This window comes from Ambystoma mexicanum, chromosome 12, assembly GCF_040938575.1.
Source record: "Ambystoma mexicanum isolate Mex_15411 chromosome 12, UKY_AmexF1_1, whole genome shotgun sequence".
NCBI lineage: Eukaryota > Metazoa > Chordata > Amphibia > Caudata > Ambystomatidae > Ambystoma > Ambystoma mexicanum.
Genome location: NC_090936.1, coordinates 296,986,227 through 297,011,059, shown reverse-complemented (window position 1 = coordinate 297,011,059; position 24,833 = coordinate 296,986,227). Strand labels below are relative to the sequence as shown.

General features: G+C 46.2%; 1 protein-coding gene and 1 long non-coding RNA gene across 2 annotated transcripts in view; one reads left to right on the top strand and one right to left on the bottom strand.

Moving 5' to 3' along the window:
- The window catches only part of ETNK1 (ethanolamine kinase 1), a 408,601-nt gene extending 385,833 nt beyond the window's left edge, over window positions 1–22,768 (bottom strand). Inside the window, exon 1 of the mRNA XM_069628458.1 lies at window positions 22,622–22,768. Within this exon, the coding sequence (XP_069484559.1) occupies window positions 22,622–22,768 (147 nt within the window). The remainder of the gene's footprint in view (window positions 1–22,621) is intronic.
- On the top strand, window positions 22,686–23,539 carry LOC138513524 (uncharacterized). Its single transcript, XR_011281767.1, has 2 exons — window positions 22,686–22,822; window positions 22,941–23,539. It is a non-coding gene; the product is annotated as an uncharacterized lncRNA (long non-coding RNA).
- The last annotated feature ends 1,294 nt before the right edge of the window (window positions 23,540–24,833 follow it).

Below are 24,833 nucleotides of genomic sequence, written 5' to 3'. Positions count from 1 at the left end.
TCCACAAGCAACTTGTAAATGACTCCTGGTGAGAAAGTGTGTGCTGTGTGCATGTGGTGAATGCAGGGGACAAGTGACTATGCCTGGCTAGTAGCTTGCAACTTCATAGGCGTACCCCTGATTAGTGTTTGATGGTAGGTTTGTCTCCCAATCAAATGTCCAGAATTAAATTAAAATAATGTAAAATCCTTGGAAAAAGAAACTGCTGCATGAAATAGTGATATTGAAACTATTTCGATTAAGCTGCTTCCTAAAAAAACACCATCGGAAAAATTGCTGATGTGATGAAAGAACAGTAGACGCTAACTAGATAGAAGATAATAAATGTGCTTGTGAGTCATTTAAATATTGTCCCGGGAGGATAGCTCAGCGGCAACATGCTCGCCCTGGAAACAAGACAACACGAAGCAAAACAGGTTCAATCCCCGGGTTCACGCTTAGAAACCTTTGGGTATTATAAACACGCAACTATGACATTCCTATAACATCGCCTCTATGCCCCCAAGCTGTGTGAGCGGTTTAAAAATGCAAAAAAAAAATATATGTTCATTACATTATTGCCCTATAAAATACAAATCAGAGTATTGCTGCATTAGATTTCCCAAACAAACAGTTTTGATTTCAAATATGAATCGGCTATATAAGAACATGTTTTTATTTTGATTCAGTTTGACTGATACTTACAATGTATTGGACAATACAATTTCTGCAGGTAAAGCAGCAGGTATTGTATGAATTACTTACCAATTAACGATTTTCGAAATAACTTGTATAGAAGAATTACTATATAATACGAAATGGGGAAAAATCTGAATGTCTAGTTTAAAGGAAAATTGCTGTGCAACATTCTTGTTAATGGATTAAGAAATGTCGGTTTGGTGGGAGAAACAGTTATTTGCTTTTTCTCACTATGCCCAATATACTCCAAACCTAAGAGATTAGGTGTACCTAAGGCCCATATTCGTCCAAAGCAATAACCATAGTACGATGGACGCCCTCACACAATGCAAGAAAACAGACAGTTTAGCGCAAGTCTCAACAGTAGCCAAGTATATTCATAGAGTGTGGCTCAAGAGGAAAACTATCTTGATGCATACCCATAAACCTTCCTCTAATAACGCTACATGCATTCCATGTATATTCTCATGCATGCACACCGATTCATTATAAACGCTATCCCTTTTAGATATGCAATTCCCCTTTCTAAAATCATCACGAGATAAAGCCTAGTCAAGACTCCTACAATAGGTGTCTTATCACTGTGTGTGTTTCTTTTCTGTTTTATAGGTCTACCGAAAATTATTTTAGATCGAATAAAGGTATATCGGCTGATTAAGAAAAGGTCACTACCAATCTTTCCTTTCATACTCAGTGGTCCAAACCACAGGAAGACCGGTTTACGCAGATGGGAGCATTGGAGCAATCCCAACAGAGTCTAAGGAGTGACCCTGACAGCAGAAACAACTACTCCCTCCACTCCTAAGAAGGGTCTCAAAAGTACCATTGAAAAAACAAAAGGACTTCCTTTGAAAATTTAGGAGTATGTTTTTGTAAAGCCTATCTTTGCTCAAAAACAAAATACCTTACCAAATTATAATCTCCAGGGACAGCCGACACGAGAGCATCAGACGGACAACAAACGTAGGAGCTCAGAAGATGTAAACTACAAGACACAAGAATGGCAAAGACAAAATATTCAACAATCTGACCCTAAAAGCGGCTATAAATACCCGGATCACACTATGCATCACATACGGAGAGTAATGGATTGGTCGCAATTAACAACTTCAGAAAGTCCTGATTCTTCCTGATTGCAGCCTTTGAGATCTGAAATTTCACTATGCTCCTGGAACACTCGAGGACACAGTCATCTCTTCCGAGAACAGTCACAAGATCTTTCACAATACGACATTGTCTGTATACAGGAATCGTGGCTCACAATACAACCAATCTGTGACGGATACATAACTTTGATGGCTCCGGCAATAAAAAATAAAAGAGGACGTCCATCTACAGGCCTTTTGACCCTTATTAAAATGTCAAGTAACATCAGAGTTATCGAATCATCTAAAATAAATGACTGGATCCAAATTACGATACTCCAGTCAGTTAAAACCAAAACACCATTAACTCATGACATTTTTAGTATTATTAATACCTATTGGAATCCAATGGCCATCACTGATGAGCTATATATCGACAAACTTTTTACCTGTATCGATGAACACTATAAAATACCCAGGAATCCAAACAATATTATGTGGAGATCTTAACATACATTTCTATGACAGCGAAGGGATTGAATTAAAACATAACAACATGTCCCCAAGAGCTCGTCAATGGCAGAAACAAACAACTACCAGGGGTCTCAGAGTGCACTTCCTTGATATTCAAATAAATAAGCCGATGAATACATGGACTTGCGGCGCCTCAAATGCCAGAATAGACTAAATCTATACATCAAACCAAATTGCCCTGAAGTTAACACAGAACGAAATCATACAAACAAATCATAGTGATAACGAACTACTCACAATTACATGGGTAATGCACAATCCCCAGAAACCCAAAATAAACTTACCAGAACTAGTACTTAACTCGAATCAGACTAGATTGAGGATCTCGCAAAATGCCCTGATGATGCTGGCAAACCAAATAAATTTGCCAGCAATGACAGATGACAAATGACAAATGACAAATGCCTAAATTATCCACAACTCCTGGTGCCATTTAAGTTATGTAGATCAACCAATACCTTTAATAAACCTTGTCATACCCATGCCTACTCGTCCATAAAAGCAGAAAGAAAAAAAAAATTGAGAAAGGACATTAAGGAAATACAACGAGCTAAATCTAAGGATCATGACAAAATTTGTTTATTAAAGTAACAGTACAAAAACTGGAGATCTAACAGAGCACTTCAAGGGCAAAATGATGCAGAAAAAATGTTGCGTTCTCTAAAAAACCGTAACACCAGAGACCTGTGGAAGCTATTGGTTTCACCAATAGGTAAATCTACCAACAATGACAACCGATGTTGACGAGCAAGGGTGGAATTCATATTTCCAGAAGCTACAAATCAACATACCTGGACTGTCACATGGCAACAAGAGGACCTAGAAAGAGCTATCATCAACTTGAACCCATCACGAGCTACGGGACCGGATGGCCTCTCAAATGAACTCAAAGCTAATAGAACTCTATAGGCACATATTTCTTCCATTATTTATGAAACTATTAACAGAACTCAAACTATTCCACCTTCTTGGAAGGCAGCAATCTTGATACACATCTATAAAAAGGGAGATTCAAAAGATCCAGCCAATTATAGACCCATTGCTTTGTTGGACCCCTTAGGAAGAAATGTTGCTAATTTTTTGCTGGACAAATTGAACATCTGGGCCAAAGCAAACGATATATGTGCATCGAGACAAACTGGCTTTGTAAAACATGTGGAAAACAACATCAACCTACTTCTGCTTAATTTGCTGAAACAAGAGGCCATCCGCAACCAAAGACAAATACATGCAGCATTCATAGATTTGAAGCTAGCCTTTGACCTAGTCGATAGATCACTCCTATGGTCGAAATTGCGAAAATGGGGCTGTCCTGATGATATCTTGGAACCAATAAAGTTACTCTATGGGGAAACATCTATAAGAGTCCGATTGTCACAAGACGGTACAGTAACGGAATCCATCAAAACTAACAATGGCTTTAAACAAGGCTGTCCACTAGCGGCAACGCTTTTCAATTTATTTACATCCGATTACGAAATTGAAACAAACTCAACATTATCAAACCCACCGAAACTAAATGCCACAACCATTGCGTGCCTGATGTATGCAGACGATATTGTGCTGTGTTCACAAACTCCAAGAGGTCTCCAAATAGCTTTGTCAAACCTAGAAAGCTACATGAACATAAATAGACTTAAAAAAAAAAAAAAAAAAAAATCGAAAATGATGGCCCTGGCTCCATCACACAACAAAACCCTCGAAACCCTTTCTTCTTAATAATCAACCCCTCGAACAAGTGACCACAGTTAAATATTTGGGGATCTGGATGAATAAATCTCCCACTGAAACGAACTGGTCCAGTTATCTACTGGATAAAACTATATCATTAGCCCATCAGGGACGGGTTCTACACAAGTATGGAAGATTCACATTCAAACCAATTATATCATTTTACAGACAAAAAGTCACAGCAATTCTACTCTATGGAAGCGAGGCCATGATTAACATCGACAGATCCATATGGTTGCGGCTAGAAGGCACCTTCTGGCGGAAAGTGCTCTCTTGACCTCAATCGTTTCCGATGGCCCGTATTCGATACGAACTGGCACTTCAGTCTCTTACTTCAGTTCAAACATGGCGAAAACTAGACCTTTATAGGAAACTTAGCTCCGACTTGCACATTCCTGCGCTTCATATCTTTCAGCCAAAAGAACACACAACCCAGGCAATTGCGCTACAAACCTGGACCTGGAAGTTTCATATGGAAAACATCAGAATAATGGCAGACATATCTATGGAGCAGCTAACGCAGCGTCCAGTAAAAGCTAAACAAAAACTTGCGCGCGACGACTGGATAGCAACTATCGAAACCAAAAGACAACTTAAACTTAACCTGGAATGCAAGTTGGACATGCACCCATTAAACTGTCTTCCATTGTATTTACAAAGTTTTCCACCTGCCTCCGTCAGAGACACTTTCCTACGGTTCCGCTTTAATTTGCTACCAACACGAGAGCTGCTACAATCTAGGAATCTTCTAACTAAAAGACAATTCCTTCTGTCGGTTCTGCAAACAACAATCTGAATTAAAAACCCTTCAGCACATAGTCACCTCTTGCCCGGCTCTTGACGAAACTAAATCCCGAATTAGAGACATGTATCTACCATCTACAATCAAACTCTTACCAGAAGATCAATGGGCCAAATTTTTACATGGTGGCACAAAGAAAGACTTGCATTTTAATTTATTATTTAAATCTATTTAAGGAAAGGAATCGGACTATGAAAGAGATTTTCCTTTTCTTTTTTCTTTCTCCTCTTTTCTTCCCTTTCTCTTTTGTGATTTGGAATGTATAAAAAGAGGTTTAATCTTTGAACCATATCATTTTTAATTAAAAAAAGAAAAAAAAAAAAACCCTTACTGTCTTTGTTTTCAAAGTCAAATTTAACTTTAACTTTGCTAATGCTGGATTCCCTTTGTTGTAGGGGACAATGTTTTCCCGTAGATTCCTTCAGCTTCTTTTGCATTTATTTTTAGGTTGTAAATAACATTTTATACAATGCAATATAATTAAAGCTCCCGGTTTTATTATATGTATTTTTGCACCATTTTTATCTGCGTTTATCCATATATTTCACTTGAAAGACTAACTTTCCCAGCTTAGACTACAGCTGTGAAGATCGCCACAAGTGTGTTCTGCCGCAATTGCATTAGGCCGGACTAGGGCTCAAACTAGATTGCTACTTAGAAGACTGCCATTGTTTATATTTCGCAACATCCACTTTCCCTGACTAGGTTTCCCAGTTAAATTTGCCTTTTGTCAGACCAAGTATGCCTTTTTAAATCTTACCACAGTTCGTATTTTGCCACCTTTGCCAGACTAACTCTCCCAGATTAGATCACTGCTGTGAAAGTTGCCACAGATTTTTTTCTGTCAAGCTTGCATCTGGCCGAAATAGGGATCCTAGTTTGGATTGCTGCTTCGAATCTCGCCACGGTTTGTGTTTCGCCCACCTTTGCTTTTTGCCAGACTAAGTTTCCCAGCTTGAATTGCCGCTCTAAATTTCTCCACAATCGTTTTTTGCCACACTAAGTCCCCTGGTTTGGATTGCTGCTGTGAAGATCCTCACCGATTGTGCTCTGCCACTTTTGCATTTGGCCCGACAAGGGCACCTAACCTAGACTGCTACATTGACGCTTGCCACGGTCGGTATTTTGCTGCATTGCTCTTTTGCCTGACCAGTTTGGATTCCTGCCTTGAGTCTGGCCTATGCTGGTATTTTGCCCAACTAGGGTTTCGAATTGATATTGCCACTATACAAATGCCAAATAACCTTACATTACTGTGGACCAGGCTGCTTTAAGTGCGCTAGCTTTAAATCTTGTCACCAAAGAGACCTCTCTTAACCTAAATTCTTACACTGTGGATCCTTCCAGACCCTGATTTTTAGGACTGGGTGACTGGGCCACCTTGAATTGGCTACTGTCTTATTTCTGTGATTTTAAGCATAGCTCCAGTGAGTTTCTAGATTTGAAATTGTCAATATTGTCACTTTGAATTCCCTCTCTGTAACTTGTAACTCCGACTGCTCCATTGGGTAACCCATGTAGCCTGTGCCACCACGAGATTCCGTCAGCTTGACTTTTGCTACTGTGACATTTCCAACTTTGAACTTGCCGGTGCGCAACTCTGGTCACTTTAAATTCTGGCACTATGAGTTAGCGGATTTTACAATGTACCACTGTGTCACTGTCACTTTGAATTTTAGTACTGTGAGCTTCACAATCCACTGACATTTTCAGCTCTGAATTCTGCTACTGGGATCCTATCACTGTGAAATTGGCTGCGGCGAGTCGCCTCAACCTTGAATTCTTGTCCTTAAGGTTTTCCCAATCATGCACCTTGCCTCACTTCTGCCAATGTGAACCTCTTCCCCCCTCTTTCAACTTTGCTGTGGTGAACACTCCCTCTTCAAACTGTACAGCTGTGAGGTTAGACTCGCGCCTAACTGTGCCGTGGTAGGGCAAGGTGTAAAGGACCGGAGGGGGGGTGTCTGTACTTCCGCTCTCTAAATATGGTAGAGGGGAGGCACAGAGGACCCCAGCCAAGATTCTCTATTATTGGTACGTGGTCGAGCAATCAAAGCCTAGCTTCTCAGGAGGTGATGCGGGCTGGTTCTTAAGTACAGTGTAGTCCCCAAGCACCCATAAAGGTATGTCTGCACACTGTATCGGTTAAAAGACAGTCTTTATATAATTAATAATCAAGGTTATATACAATATCACGATCACCGAGTACAAAGTGCGTTATCTATGATGGTAAATATACAGTTCTACGTGGTACCATAATTACTATTAGATCTCTTTAAAGTGCATCAACTGTACGGTTAAACTGGCACACTAATCAAGTCATAAAGGAAACCAACAGTAGAGAAAAGAGGAAAGCAGTTGATAAGAACAATTGGCAGAATACTGGCCCTGCTACCGAGGCACAGTTCGGTGTGGAGATCCCCCACCTGGGCAACCTGTAGAATAAAGATATATCACAAGCCCAGTCCATATATTGTTCACAAGAGACTTCCTAATAGTTCTGCAACCCCAATGTACCTGGCGTTGTAGCGTTCCTCGTCGGGTATCGACGGCCCTTCTTGAGTGCCCTCCCTTTAAGGCAGGAGTCACAGGTCGAACGTCCGATGAAGAACAAGGTTAGGTACGACGGTGAAGTGGCAGCTTCGTTCCTAGCGGTGCTCGTTGACGGGGGGAGGGGGGGGGATCGTAAACGTCCTGCAAGGAAGAGGCGTAAGGGGGAACCTCACTGTCGATAGTTCTGGACTGCAAAGAGTTTGAAGAACTGTGGCCCAGCAAGGGCGTCGAGTCGTCAGCGTCTCTGTGGTCTTTGGGTGGCGGGAAACCCACTGGCGGATGCTCCTCGGCGTGTCGACGGTCAGGCCTTCTCCAGCAGGATACAGCGGCGACGATGCGGACGAGATCGTCCTTGGATTTGAAAGTTCTTAGGCAAACGGGAGCACAGCGGCTCCGGTCAGCGATCGTCAACAGTGGCGGACAACAGTCTGGGCGCTTCCCTTTGTGATTCTGCGGTGGTCCCCGTCTCGGGTCGGCAGCCTGTCGAAGGTCTGTCTACCAGGGAGCTTTGGGAAAGATCTGCTGGTGCACGATGGTCCCTCGTAGCTCGGGAAGAGGGCACCTTACCAGGTCCTCTCTGGGTCATTCCTTGGAGGCGCAGCAGTTTTCAGATTGTTAAGGAGAGCAACAGCAATTCTTCTCGTCCAGCAGGGCTTCAAGGTCAAGCGTCAGTTATTCCAGTTACTCGTCGTAGTGGACTTCAGCTTCTGAACACGATTCCTAGCAGTGAAAGGTCCCCAGATATAGTGTTGATCTCCCATTCATTCCGCTGGGTCATACTCAAGCATCCAATCACGACGAAGGGCATTCATACAGGCAGGCAGTCAATCAGGCACACAGTGCATTCAGGCCATTCACTTCTCTCCAGACACTCACAACAAGTTATGTGTATTGGGACAAGTACCCAGCCATTCAACACTCCACACTGCATTCATACCGGTTTCGGGCAGGGCTGTCTCAGTCATTGTGTCAAACACCAGATACTAGACACCCATAACATAGAATCCGTATTCGTCACACACTCTTCACCCAGGTCCCACCCAAAGGCGTACCCACAACATACGGTCATTGGGAAGGCTCCAGCCAGTCTGGACAACACTTCCCCCACACTACCATATATGGAACTTCCACCCAACAGCCAGTCAGGGGGAAGGGACAGAGTTAGGGCTTCCCGGGACTTCAGGAAGATCAAGGTAACAGGTGATGGAAGGCAAGAGGTCATGGGGGCCCTTTTGTCTCCATCAGGAATCTACCGATTCCAATGACACGGCCTGGGAATCCCAAAATGGAGGACGCTCAGGGCACCAGTCAATTCAGCACGGAGCTGCCACCAGCCCCTATCCTGCTCTGTGGGCCACACACAGGTGCCCAAAAACATACACTAGGGGCACAGGGTTGCACTCCTACCCATGGGTGCCATAAGGGTATCCCATGGGTCTGTTCACCAAAACCAAAGGAGACCGCTGCAACGCCAGGAGTCCCACATGAACTCCAGGCTGGAGAACACACGATAAAAAGCAGTAAAGGACAAGGATACGGGTGCCCTGTCCCTCCGATGCATTTCCAGCATCACACAAGGCAACATGGAATTTCACCACTGTACAGCATACCCCCTAGAGTTCGCCATCTATGCCACTCAGCCTCTTGGACAAACATTCTGAACCTACTACTGCTAATTCTGGAAACCTCAAATCGCCTACCTCGAACATTACCACTGTGAAGATGGGGCTCCCAAACACCACAAGGCTCAAATACAACCACCACAAAGTTTTTTGCCACTGTGAACCAGAAATGCCCCAACAAAGCGAGCCCAAACCATCTGGAAGCTAAAGCCACAAAGGGCCATTCGCCAATACAAAGCACCGCCATTACAGAGACTTATGACCAGGAAGCCGTAACACAGCAAGGACTCACCACTCTGAAATCCTGCCATTATAATACCCTCCTGCCGTCCCACATTACAAGCTCCTAGCACCAAGATGCTTCCATCAGAGGAAATCACACCAGGGAGAAAAAAAAATTTCAAAAGCTTCAGGAACAGCTGGGCCCCAGAGATAGCGCTGCTCCTGGCATAGCTCAGCCCATGCAATGCTCTTGCCCCCGGAAACAATACCCTACAACACATCAGCTCGATTCTGGAATAGCAGAAACAGCCCAAGCCTAGAGAAAAACCGACGACAAACAGACAATCCACCAGGAAAAGTACTGAACAACCAACCGGGTTGGGAAAAAACAAACAAACGCAACCCCCAAGCAACAAGCCCACATGATAAAATGTACTTTACCAGGAAAGACCAACACACAACATTCCAAATGGAACACGGCCAACCATCTCAAAACACACTTGGGAACCAACCAACACCAAGAAATAGCACACCTACCCTCACACCAGAAGAGAGCCCTTTTGCTGGAACAAGACCAAAATCAATCTACCATCCACTCTCACAACCAACCAAAAGAACGTGAAGCACATATTGAGAACCCCCAGAAAAACAACAAACAAGACATGAAAGCCATAGAAGCACCTCAACACCGTCTGTCACAAAAAAAAAATGCCACGATATGACACAAATAATCATCAATGCAAGCTGACAGACAGCCCGGAAGAAAACAACAACCCAGAACGCAATCTTTTTGGCCTATTCAATGAAGAAACAGAAACAAAAAGGCAGAATCTGACGGAAAACTAATCAATAACTTAAATTACCAAAGCCACTGTCAAAGGACAAAAAATCCAGAAAAAAAAAGCTACATTGCAAACTAGTCAACGCCAGATCAATGTCAAAACAAACAAGAGAAAAATACGAACTACTAAGCGATGACGGGACAGACTCTTATTCCTCAACCTGGCTAGCTAAAATCTTCAATGTAATAGCACACAATTCCCTACCCAACAACTTCAAATTGAAACAAGCCAACCGAGAACGAAAAAGGAGGTCTCGCCATTACATACACACGCCAGCTAAAGAGGACAAAAGCCCCATCACTAAACATCCTAAGCTGCAAATCACTCCTCCTGCACTTAGCCATAGATGACCAAATCAACCCATCATTCCTACTTATCTACAAACCACTGACATATAACCCTACTTTCACAGACACTTGTGGATGCCATCACTATCATCGCCATAAAACATGATCACCTGATCATACTGGGAGACTTCAACATCTGGTTTGAAGAAGAAAACATTGATTCACCCAAAACACTTACAAATCAGCTAGCAATGATGCATCTGCAACAACTGGTTAAGGGAGTGACACACAGCAGACCACATCATAGATGCATTATTCTGCAATAAAAGCCTGTTCACAACTGCACCACCAATTCAAGAGTGACCACCTCATAATTCCCTTTGTGATCCAACTGCCAACGCGAATACTAACTTCACAAAAAATCCTCCAATTCTGAAAAGAAAATGTTAATTCATAAACACTGCTGACCTAAACTAACTGGAAACCACAAAACCCATCAAGGCACCATCCCGGACTCATCCAGAAACAAAGAAAGAACTGAGACGATACAAAAAAATATATGATAATAATAAATCCTAAAACCACTAAACGACGTTGCGCCAGAATAACCATTCACCCCCCACTAAAGAAAACAATGGCTAGATGGTTCACGCCCCACTTCAGAGAACTGAAAAACCAGGAAACTGGAATAAGAATGGACCAAAAAACTATGATCAACGGAATAAATAAATCACATATCAAAGATAGATATGACTATACAAAGCTGAAATACTCAAAGCAAAATAAGTCATACTGCAACAAACGTATCACAAACTCTGGGTGTTATCCTCAATAAGCTAAGAAACCCAACAACACACTCACACACCATCACAAAAACGATGCAATGACAGACCACTTCAAAAACAAAAACATCCAGCAAGTCATTAATGCTGGAACCATGTACAAGACTAAAAAACTACCCACCAATTTCGACAGAAAAATTTAACAGCCTAGTGAGCAAAAGCAACAGAGCCGGCTCTCCAGCAGAACTCTACCCACCAGATGTACAAGACTATCCTCACCCAGAAAACACTGGCAGAATATTTCCTCAACCTCTTCAACCACTCACTAGCAACAAGAACTGCAAGTACCATGAGCATTCAAATTGGCATAAATCAAGACTCTCCTTAAAGACTAACGGAAAACCCAGAAAACCTAATCAACTATCGACTCATCTCAAACATTCCGTACCCAGTGAAACTTCTAGAAAGATACGGCTGCAAACGAGTACTAAAACATGTAGAAAACAAACAATCGGATACTAGACCAGGTACAAGTCGGTTTCAGACCCATGAGAAGAAAGGAAACAGCATTTTTATCGATATGGGATAACCTAAAAACCAACGCAAATTCAACGTCAGATTGACACCAATACTACTTGATCTATCAGCAGCCTTCGACACAGCCTACTTCAAAACACTCATCAAAAAGACTCAAGATAGGACTCGCCACCAGGGGGCGCCGAATGAAGACCTAGCTTCACGTCGCTCCGCCAGGGCCGCCTAAATCCTCCATAATCCTGCCGTTCCTTCGACCCTTCTGTTGACCAGCACCTCGCACCACGGTAGGGGAATGCACCGGCATCCCCTCCGAAAAATCCAGAGGAAAATCGGACCTGCCGGAGCCTCCCGCACCGTGTGAAAGCCCGGCCGGGGCCGCGAGGCGGGCCGCGCGAGTGAGTCGGCGCGAACACCAGCGCGACCAACGCGGCTCCGCCAAGGACACATTGGGCACTTCGGAGATCGCTGCGGGTTCACCGCCCCGGGCCACGGGACTGCTGCTGGAGGATCGGAATCATCGCCCAGCGAGGCGTGAGGTGAGGACCCTCCCCCCCCCGCCTCCCCCTCCCCCCCTGGGCCTCCGTTACAGCCGTAACCGCCGGTGCCGAGGGACTGGGGCCGCCTCCTCTCCCCCGGTACGGCAACCGTGCGGGCTCTCCCCCCCCGGCCCCCGCTGTGTGCGGGCCGCCTGGGTCGAGGGGGAACATCGAGTGCGGGGGGGGGGCACGCGCGACGGCTGGGGGAGGGGAGGTGAAATTACCAGCGGATCGAAGCGGACCTGCTGGGGGACTGCACCAGGTACTGCAAACTGGGGCCCCCTGCCATCGGGCAGCCCAAAAAGCACCCGCCACGTATTGAAGAAACGAGGGATTCACCCCCCGCCCCCCAGGCTCAGACTTGCCAAGTCCAACACCACCCTCTGCCGGCATAATCACCCCCGGAACCACACGACAAAGCAGGCCCTGCGCTAGGCCATACGGGACATAGCACCAGATTGTGCAGGCCAAGGCCAGATGAGGGCCTAAGCAGTGCGGCGCAAACAGTGATAAGGCCACCAGCCAGCGACACACAGGGGACCACGGGGGCGGAGCGGAGGGCGGAAGACCATCCAGGAAGGAACCTCAACCCAAGGAGACACACCCGCACCTAGAGTCGCCCCACAGGGTCAGGATGGGCAAGGATCAGCCCCGTAGGGGAGCGACCCAGAACAAAATAGACAAATACACGATGAGCACCCCGGTGGCTCTCCCGGACCCAATTAGTGGGGTGGAAAATGAGACTATTAAGGGGGGTGCGGCCCAAACGCTGTCCCTCACCGACATGATGGCAGCAATTAACGACTCCAGAACCTCGGTAGAGACCAAAATAGACGGGTTGGCCTCCGAGGTGTCCTTCGTGAGGCAAGACTTAAGGAACCTCACTACCAGGGTTGGGGAAGCAGAACAACGAATATCAGACACCGAGGACACGGTTAAAAACCTGGGAAGCCGCCTTGAGCAAATGGAACGGAAAATCACCACACTTGAAAACAGAGCCGAAGATAGTGAGGGTAGGTCCCGCCGGAACAACCTCCGCATACTCGGCCTTCCCGAGAAAGAGGAAGGGCCCTCTATGGAGCTCTTTCTGGAACACTGGCTAGCGGACTTGATGGCTCCCAAGCAGCTCTCTAAATTCTTCTCAATAGAAAGAGCACACAGAGTTCCGACGGGCAGACCAGTTCCGGGGGCCCCCCCAAGAACGGTGATCGCAAAACTCATGAACTACAGGGACCGGGACACACTACTGCACATGGCAAGGGCGACCGGCCCCATCACCTACAATGGTCACCGAATCGGGCTCTTCCCCGACTACACGAGGGAGGTCCAGAAGTCGCGACAGTCCTACGACTCTATCAAAAAGAAACTGTCCCCCCTGGGCATCAAATATGCACTCTTCTTCCCGGCAACATTCAAAGTATACCACAACGGCAAGGTCCAAGTGTTCTACACTCCCCGCGAGGCCTGGGACTGGTTGGAAACACAGGTCCTCTCTACTCCACGCCCGAACAGACCGGATGGAAACACACCCCGCAGGAACGATGGAGACAACAACCGCCCTACTGGACAGGTCACCCCACCACGTGGGGAGGCGGGAGAACCCGGCCCCCCGATAGACACAGGACACACCTGAAAATGTGCAGCTGCTGTGGGACAGGAACAAGGAAACAGGAAGAGATCCTTGCGACCGGCGGCCCTGGCCGGCTACCACCTCTTCACCCCCGGAGGGGGACTCTTCACGGCTAGCTGTACTTTAAGTTCAGTGGTTATTTTGAACCACACACGTTGCGGGGTAGGGTCCTCCTGACCCCCCCCCCGCCTCCGAGTTGGGGCCTTCGCCTCTTTAGTAGTTTAAATGGTTAGGGAAACAGGTACTTCAGGTTGGGGGGAAGTGCGGGGTGGGGGGAGTTTGGGGTTTTTGGAGAAGGAAGAGACTGGCCTCATGTCACAACCGCTAGCAACAGTGGGCTGCAAAACAGAAGTTCACAGAAAGTCTTGTACTAGATATGAGTGGGACCGACACGTCCCCCCCACTGGCCAGCACATATCCACCTGCACGGACGGGACCTATGGTTCACAGGATGGGGTTCCAGAGTTTGCACATGAAGTACACAAAGTAGATCACCAAATAAGCAAGGCAGAAGGGCTCAGGCGTCAGTTACACCTTAGAACGACAGGCAAAAGAAGAAAATGGGAACCACCCCGCATCCTTACATATGACACCAAACCAAATCCCACGCTGATATAACACAAAAGAAACAGATATCCCTGTTGACTTGGAACGTGAACGGCCTGGGGTCGGGCATAAAGCGTAAACTGGTACTCCAGTACCATAACCGCCATTCCCCAGACATTGCATTCATAACAGAAACCCACCTGATCGGTACTAACTGTGGGCTCTTTAGGAAATCAAATTACCCGCACACATACCTCGCTGGGTTCTCCAGAGGCTCTAGGGGAGTAATGATCCTCTTGCATAAAAGATTTCCGTTTACTACAAGGAAAGTCAAAGCAGACCCTCGGGGCAGGTTTGTGATGGTGCTTGGTGAACTGAAGGGGGAGACGTGGGGCCTCGTGGCAGTGTATGCACCTCCCACACTTACAGCGGAACTCCTTGCCGAGCTCCAGGACATAATACTAGAAGAACAGGCAGACTCATGGGCGATTGGGGGGGATTTCAATGAGGTCATGGAGACAGCTCGGGACAGAACACGCGTGGGCAACAGAGCTGTAGGCATCCCGACCAGACTCCACACCTTTGCAGAAACTATGGGGCTATCTGACACATGGAGGGCAGCCCACCCAATGGACCGGGGCTACTCGTTCTATTCCAATGCACACCGGTCCCTATCCAGACTTGATTATATCCTCACCCCAAGGAATATGGGCCATCGACTATTGTCTGCAGAATTCCTGGCGAGAGGGATCTCCGACCACTCCCCCCTATTGGTAAAACTCAAGGGCCTATCAGCAAAACAAGAACCTACCTGGCGCCTAAACACCTATTACTTAGGGATACCCGAAATACTGGAAGGGCTCGAGAATAAAACATCGGAATATTTCGACCTAAATGTGGAGGCAGTGGACTGCCCAATAACAAGGTGGGAGGCATACAAGACCGTCATACGGGGGGAAGCAATATCCTTGGTGGCAGCAGCTCACCGCAAACAACATAGCGAGGCAATCTCCGAAGCAGAAGCCCAGGTAACTAGGCGGGAGGAGCAATTCCTCGAAGAGGGAACCCAGGAGGCACATGAAGCCTTGGTAACTGCCCAAATAATCCTGAAAGACAGGGCCTTAGATAATGCCCGAACCGCCCACTGGCTGGCCCGGAGCCATATATACGAGAGAGGAGACAAGGCTACCAAAACACTAGCCTGGCTGGAACGTAGGGAGCAGAGCAAAGGACAAGTACGGGCCATCCAAACCCAGGGCGGGAACTTATTAACCGGGGACGCTGAGATCGCGGGGGAATTCGCAAACTACTATAGAGAACTATACTCCCCACAAATACGAGACCCCACAATATACGTCCCAAACTTCCTGGACGAGATCACGATTCCCCGCCTTTCTGAACTTCAGACAGAACAGCTAGACACTGCCATCACTGAAGAGGAGGTAGGGGAAGCCCTTTCACAACTACAGACGGGGAAGACCCCAGGCCCCAACGGGTTCCCCGTAGAACTGTGGAAAGAACTGAGCGCAACGACAACGAAACACATGCACGACATGTTCCTCCGTAGCAGAGAATTGGGCACCCTCCCCCCAGACCTCCGAAAAACGACAATAGTGGTGATCCCCAAAGCAGGGAAACCCCCGGAGCACTGCGCCTCCTACAGGCCCATTTCTTTAATAAACAGGGAGGCAAAAGTGCTAGCCAGAGTCCTCGCCAATAGACTGCTGGGGGGGTTTGGATCTCTAACTCACCCAGATCAGTGTGGATTTATGCCCGGCAAGTCCACCCGAATGAATCTCCGCAGGGTCCAGATTGCCCTCGACAGAGCTGACGAGATCCGGTCTCCACTGGCCCTCCTGGCGGTGGACTTTGAGAAGGCTTTCGATACAGTGGGATGGGATGCCCTGTGGGACATAATGGAACGCATGGGCTTTGGACAATACTTCATGTCATGGGTTAAACTCCTTTACTCCCTCCCCGAGGCCTCTGTAAGAGTCAATGGGAAATCATCTGCCACGTTTCAGCTGAGTAGGGGGACCAGGCAGGGATGCCCCTTCTCCCCCCTGCTGTTTATCCTCGCCATTGAACCTTTGGCAATCCGGTTGAGAACTGATACACGATGGACAGGATTCGCCTGGCCACGGGGCGGGGAGGAACGGGTCTCGCTGTACGCGGATGACCTATAGATATATTTGAGCAACCCAATAATCTCCTGCCCGATTGTGACCAGAACCCTGGAGGAATACTAACACTTCATGGGACTACGGGTCAACACACAGAAAACAATCTACTTCCCGGTACAGGGAGGGGAGGAAGCAATCCCAGATCCCTGTCCATACTCCGTTTCAATCCTGGGCTTCACCTATCTAGGTATACGAATTAACCAAACACAGGAGGACTTCCCCAAACTGAACTTACACCCGATAATGGAAAAACTGGAGAACGATGTCACCCACTGGCACTCCCTCCCACTTTCATTACTCGGGAGGGCGGCACTTTTTAAGATGCTGGCTCTCCCGAGATTTCTGTATGTCCTCCAAAATGCCCCGCTCCCTATCCCGGCCACAATATTCGCAGATATAAACAGGACTCTCCGTACACTTCTCTGGGGAGGGAAACAGCCGCGCATTGCCCTGAAAACGCTCTATCGCTCTGTGTGGGATGGGGGTGTAGGACTGCCCAACATTTGTACATATTATTGGGCGGCACAAGCGGGAGTGGCAAATGAATGGCTACACGGAGACCCGCGGCTACCACATATCCGCGTGGAGACAGGGGACACTGGCTTGCCATCCCCCCTGCACGTACTATATGATAGCCCAAGGAACCTAAGAGCAACGCCGACAGGGTCCCGTCACATACAGCGAGTTTGGAGGGAGATACATAGATACTTAGGCTGGGCAGACAGACCAACCCTGATCCAACCCCTCTGGCGTAATGCACACCTTCCCGAAATACAAAAAATGGGCCATTTCGAAACCTGGGAGAGGAAAGGGATAACCACACTGGCGGACATAGTCCAGGAGGGGCGAATGATGGACTTTGAAACCCTGCGAACGAGACACGGGCTGTCACCCATGGACCGCTTCAGATACCTCCAGCTCACACATGCCATTAACACCCAACTCCCAAACCTGGCCGATATACCTGCCTGCTCTCCCCTGGAAACAAACATACTCCCGCACCCCATCCCCCATAAGGTAACCTCCACCCTCTATCAGGCAATTAACTCCTTTGGATCCAGGGAACTTGACAATCTCAGGGCTAAATGGGAACAGGACCTAGGGCCACTAGAGGCGGAGGAGTGGGTGGAGGCCCTGATGTCCCCGAGGGAAATAGGGATAGATACCAAACTCCGGCTGATTCAGCTCCGAATTCTGCACAGGTCCTACTACTCCAGAACGCAAATGGCCAGTTGGGATGGGGATGTAACCGCAGAATGTAGTCGATGCCAGAGGGCACCTTCTACCATTTGTTATGGGAGTGTGGGGTACTACAGGAGTTTTGGACTGCGTGTTTACTCCGCCTCTCCAGAATACTTGGCTCCACAATCCCGAGAGACCCTAAGCTTATCCTACTGGGTATAGGGGGCGAAACTGACCTTAACAAGTATGAAAGATTGTTTCTAGGAGTAGCACTTGGTGCTGGAAAGAGACTCACGGCAGCCACATGGGGTTCGGGGGACAGGATAACCATTGACAGATGGTCCAATGAAATGGACAGATGCGCCTCCCTGGAGAGGCGAATTTATAATGCAAGGGGCTCCCCCCGTAAGTTCCAGAAAATATGGGGAAAATGGGAACTATAAATGCTAAGACCAAAACAAGGGACAGCGGCGACGCCCTACGCAGCTGCCGGGTGGAGGGTGCGGATTTCCGAATTCGAACCCCAGCCCCCCCCCCCGCAGAACCACACAACTGTCAAGGAATATGTTGAGCACCCTGTCTATTGCGATCTTGATGATAGGTCTCCTAATGTCTTTTGTGTACTCATGCTGAAAGTGCTACCTTTCTTTTTCTTCTTTTTGTTCTCTGTTTAACAAACCAATAAAAAAAGATTTATTAAAAAAAAAAAAAAAGACTCAAGATACAGGAATCAGCAACAAAGTGTTACTTTGGCTAAATTCCTTCATAGCAGGAAGAACCGAAACCACCTGACTAACCCACCACAACAACAGACTGCACAACAACTTGCAGAGTGCCACAAGGCTCATCCCCCTCACTACTGCTATTCAACATCTACATGACCCCTCTCATGAAAAGACACAGCCTCACCTGCTACAATAACACACAGACAAATCTTCTACAAATGCTAGCGAAGAACAAAACCCAACCCGTACCAACTGCCTCACAGAAAAACCTGAAAAAATATCTCAGTATCCTCTATACTTGCCCTCGAACACTGAACAAAAACATTCGGACCTCTACAGCAGCAAAAACCTAAAACAACCACAAACTGCTCACACTCCGCAATACTGAAAAAGAAACTAAACTAATTACACACAAATCACCCATACGAGCCAAACACCACATAACATCTATCGACTAAAAACAAACCAGCATACAGTTGCCGTTTTTTCCAAACTGAAGCTACCAACATCACCTAAGGCACAATATATATGAAAAGTGCGCTCAGGGGTCAAACCCTAAAAAAAAAAATTTTAAAAAAAAAAGTGTTGGGGACTCATTCACAAACCAATAGAATCTGGTTTCATCAGAATTAGCATATCAAGGTGTCCTGTGAAAAAAGTGGGGGTACTTCTGAAAGAAGTGGAGGGACTCCGTCCACCCACGTGTACCCTCGACTTGAGCCGTGGGTGTGCTGGAGTTCAATCAGAACTCTCTGCCAGAGTGATGGGCTACTGCCTCCAAAATACTCCTGCATATGACAACCAACTATTCAAGCAAGCAAACATACGATAGGCCTCTCAAACTGCAAAAATGCATCTCCTGCCTAGTAGTCAACGGTCCTATTTCTGTCTTAAAGGTGTTACAAACTTAGGGCCAGGGAACATAAGGCGGCAAGACTTTGTTAGGGAGGTATTATTTCCCCTGAAAACATGGAAAAAAAGAGAAATTGCTGTGGTAATTCTATGTTGTACACTAATATGGTTAAGCATTTAGGAAGCTCGACTGAACCTTCTGGGTTCTCACTGCCAAAGGGAGGAAAGTTAATGTAGGTATTACTTGAAAAATACAATAAAGTGTGTGTCTGTGTCCAAAGTGATTAGGCAAAATTAGGCAAAATGTGACGTCATTGGGATACACGACTTCATGCTCATGTGGAAATTGCACCCTGACACTTTGCATGATACATTGTGAAGCAAAATAAGGCATACAGATCAAACTTGAAGGTGATTTCGGAGAGGATTTCCGTTATTCCATCCAGTCCCGGTTTCTACTGCTCAATGGGGAGTCTACATTGTAAAGGAATAGTCTATAAAATAGTGGCTCTGTGGCTAAACTAAATTGGATCCACAACCAACAGGTCGATGAAAGGCTATAGAGAACCCTGCAACAGTGAGAAGTCACCTGGTTACATGGCGCGAATGGTAAACAAATTCTGCCAAAAGGTAAACAAATTCTGCCAAAAGAACATATGAAATCTTCTGTCAGCATTAAAAACAAATCATATTCCACATCCCAGTATGGCAGGGACCATTATTCAGTTCGGCTCTGCATCAGATTGCCCAAAAGTGCAACCCTACACTTGAGAGAAGCCTTTGTGGACCAAGGATCCACTTGGTAGCTTGGTTGCTCTGCTGGCTAAAATCATCCGATGTGATTGAGGTATACAAGTTAGCATTGGCAGCCTTGGTGATATAACCTCTATACCTATATTACAGGTGAACGTCCTAGTTAAATTAGGAGGGGATAACATTAATAAATAAAAATGCAGATTTGTCATTTGGCAGCACTCTAAATAACTGGCGTCATGCCATGGTTACATAATTTTGAGACATGTACGTTAAACCCACATAAAGACACGTCCGAGTGAGCCCTGCTTAGATTCAGATGGAATAGAGCAACAATTAAATCAAATGATTTTCTACAAAAGGACAACAGTTACAATTCACCCAACCATGATACTCCAGCAAAGGGGAACCTTTTAGAGGCCTAGACAGGAGTCTTCAACCTTTGGCTTGCCCCGTGTTTCAGACTAGACCGCTCATCAACCCTAACAATCACGGTTAATGGCGAGGGATTATGGACATTTTAGTCCAAAACATGTAGAGATGTTGTTAGACACTGTGCTAAGGGTACTATGTCAACAATGTATGCATTGAATAAACGTAATAAGTGCTAAACGAGTGCTGCAAAATGGTGCAGTAACATACATTTTTGTGTACTTCCGTGGCATCTGCAAGCTATCCCTTTGTCACCACAGTCATGTTTTAACCAGTACTAAGTTCCCAGTTAAAATAAAAAATATATGCGTACTGATATTTTGTAGGCCTTCACTGGCAAATAGGAATAGCAAACCAGACTCGGCATCCCAAAATATATGTTGGCTAGACAGTCAAAACGTGTTCAAGACCCTCTTGACACCAGGCTAGTTGGCAACTATAGGTTGTGGCACTAGTCCATAACACTACAGTTGACTATTTTCCTATTAAAGTAATTGATAAAATTATAACCACTAAAATAAAATGTTTCTATCTTGGATGTGAATAGAACCGAGTTTCCTGTCACAAGTGTCTTTGGATTGCCCAATATCAAGGCAAAGATTAATGGGAGGCAGGGCTCTTAACACTAGAAGTGTTCAGAAGAATGCTTCTATACAATGGACACCACAGAAACCTTTCAAAACCAAATAGTTCAATAAATCCAGATTTAGAGGCAGAAAGGTAACAGAAGTAAAATGCGATATCCCGAGCTTTGCTTAATCTGTCACAACTAAGTGCCAACTAATTCATACCGATGGTGGTAGCCTGCCAAGATATCACACCTTCCAATAACACTTGAAAATTGACTTGTCAAGTCAGCTTTGTTTGAAGTATGGCTTGGCCATCTGGTGAGTGACTTTTCGTAAATTGTGCTCAAACGTTCTTGTTGAAGGCTCCACCGGATTCAGAGAAGAGCTGGACATATTCATTCCATATAACCCTCGTGAAACAGTTCACTGTGCACGTTTGTAATAAGGCCGCCCTCTAAAAGAGCAGACCTTGTGACAGGCGGCAATATCAACTACATAAGTAATAATGGGTGCAGTGCCATTATTGTGCCACTTACATCTGGCTTCACCATCACTAGAGAAGTTAGTGATTTACATGGCTCTCGAGATTTTCGAGGGGTCCATGCGAGCCACCAACATTAAAAAGCTGGTCCAACTTGAACTTTCTATTCAAAAAGCAAAGCAACAACAACATTCATTGGCAATAAAAGTAAAGGGATGGTCGAACTATACAACTAAGGGTGAGTGAAGATCTACGAGTTGGTAGACATACCATTTGCCCAAGACAATTTTCAACATAAGAAAAGAAACTGGAACGAGTGCCCGGAAGCATTCTGCGGGTACATTTTAAAAGGTTTCAAAATTAAATGAAATCAATAAATGAAAAACGCTAAAGATGTCAGTTCCCCCTAAATATTCTACAAAAGGGGAAATGTCTGGTTCCAACTACAGCCCTGAAACATCTGGGGTAAGTGGTTTATTTTGTAACCCCCATTGGTGGTACTACAAGAAGTCCCCTTGGTGAGCTTTGGAGTGAACAATTGGGTCTAGAGACGAGGCTTTGATAGGAGGCGGAAGTGAAAGTGGAGCTCTCATCCTTCCCACACGCCCATCTCAGATGCTCCCTGGCTTCCTCCTCCCTCATTGCTGTGACAGGCAGGCAAGTCACCACCAACGCCTTTTTCTCGTTTCAAACGCTGGTGGCCATAGCGTTTTAAATGCAAAAATTCGAAAGCGCGGTGGGGTCGGGTGAGTCTGGACGTTTCCGCAGCATGTAGAAGAAGCGGCTAATTCTCTGCATGGCCGTACTTTCACTGACTGACTCTTCTTCGGGAAAATAAAAACACATGCTATGCGAACATTAGATATACATATACCCTGCTGCAGTGTACACATCAAACTTAGGGGTGTGGCCGACAGAGCTATTTCGCTGTCTTTGGGGGAGGGGGCGGGGCGCTTCGGACCCAACTACGGGAGTCTTCCCATTTGGATCTGACCGCTCCGGGAAATGTATAGTGAGCGGTGTGTCTTTTTATCAACGGGCCCTGCTTTTTCTTTACCTGTGTAGTGACCTCCTCGGGCTTCCAGTGTGGCCGCAGTTCTCTGAGCAGCCGCATCGCTCCCTCACGGCAGCCGCGCTCGTCCACGCTTAGGTTCAGCCTGGGCACGTCTGGGGAGCCGGGCGGGACGTGGATGTAATGGGCCATGTTCGGTCTCAGGAAGCAAAGCAAGGCGGAGCGGGCGAGGCGGTTAATTTTGAGGTATTTCTATTATATTGGGCACAGTTTTCGTCACAGGCTGTCGCCCTCTACTGTCGGTGTATTGTCAATCTGCCGTTCTTGCTTTTTACGTGTTTGTTATGCTGTTTCTCTCTGACAGTTGTGAGCTACCCTGTGTCCGTCCGTTGCTTCTGCGAGAATCAGGCGCCTCTGATGCAGTCAGTCACTAGTGTTATAAGCAGCTGGCTCCTACGGAAATTTCCACTCCGACTCTCCTCCCTCTCTGCCCCCGCCTCCCCGTGAGAGCCTCGTTGATGGCACTGCTGCTTTCCCGCTGCATGCCGGGACTGGCCTGATGTAGCGTCATCCTGGGGCTGGCAGTGACGTCAGTCGACACCAGACAGTGGTGCGCACGGGAGAGCACCTAGCAGAAGCGGATATTTGAAGCTGACGAACTTGATCTCCGGAGCTGCTGACACTTCCTTCACTGCCTGGTCTAATCTTGCAATGAGTGTGGATGGCATTGGCATCAAAGTTGTGATGCGGACGTGTAACTGATGAATGCTGCAAGTAACTTGTTTCTGCCATTCCTCAATAACGGGCACCACATTTGAAGAGTATGTTAAAAGATCGCACGAGTCCAGGTTTTCAAAAACCAGTGCTCGTTAATCAAACATTGCTTCTACAAAGCAAACCGTTTTGAATCACTAAGCACATCATTTTGTGTTTAACTGAAAATAAAGATTGTTACGCAGTCTATGTTCTGTTTTCGTTCATTATTGCGGATGCCCTCAGACAAGAAGACTCGTGTCGAAAATACCGGCTCGTGTCGAAAATACCGGGGATGGGTAGTCCACCCAAAGAAGCCAAAGACAGTTTGCTATTGCTAATCAAAAATAGTACGAGTGGTAGTATTTTCATACTTCTCGAATGTTGTGTGTTACAGTGTAGTTAGAACTCCTGAGCGAGGGTTCAGTAACAGTGCATGCAAACAATTCTACAACGAAATTTCATTGTCCGGGGTTGTCACCTAAAAAAGCTAGTGATGGGCATCCTTCCCATGTATTTATGCCCAACACAGGGTGTCTTTATATTAGTGCCTGCATTGTCTTACCCGTTTCTGGGAATATGTGCGACTTGATAGAGGGCCTCAATGGAAAACCTACCCATTGAAAGCGTGCATGTTTAACTCGCTGTTGGTTACCACCCCCCCCCCCCTTTTCCATAAACTACTAGACCCAAAAGCTATACATCCTTCTTTGTCCGCAAGGGCCCGATGAGGAACCAGTGTAAAAAGGCAACAAGGTGATAATCGGAGGACATTGTTTCAGCTCCCTGCTGGCTGTCAGTCTTGTGATAGATAATCTGTGGCTATTAGCCTTCAGCCGGGTGTATTTCTTTGTCTCTCTTATAATGTAGGCAACCCATGGTGCTTAACTTTGGTGGGAATGCAAGGTGTGAGTGAGGAAAAGGCACGTTGAGCCTTATTCCAAGTTGGTAGGTTTGATCCGTAGTGCTGAAACAGAACGTGGTACTCTGGTTTTGCAGCATAAAACAGTAGAAGCATGGGGTCTACACAAAGATATTATCATCTTTACATTATTACCAGTGTTCTGTCAAAACGGTTTAGCTTGATCTCTACATCAGCTGACTTGCAATTAATGAGAAAACTGAAGGAGTGCATGAATTCTCTAAGAAAACAGCAGCACATTTGCATGCACACAAATAGAATTGCCTAATTGTCACCCCCTAATCACTGCTTATTAGCTGTGACAAGTCCAGTCCCCTTCTCTACAGTATTGTCATTCCGGACCAAACCTACGTTTATCCTTTCTCATTGGTTGGCTGACTTAAATGCCACTCACAGTTCTAAAAAAGCACCAACTGAAGGCCCTTTACATTGACCAGAACTTTAAACTTATTCTCATGCCGAAAAGAGGCATTCCCATGCTGTGGCCAAACAAGATCGGATTTCAGTCCGATGCATTTAAACAGGCAACTGCTGTTTGACCAGCATTTCAGCATTAAAGGAGACTGATTGAAATTTTGAAAG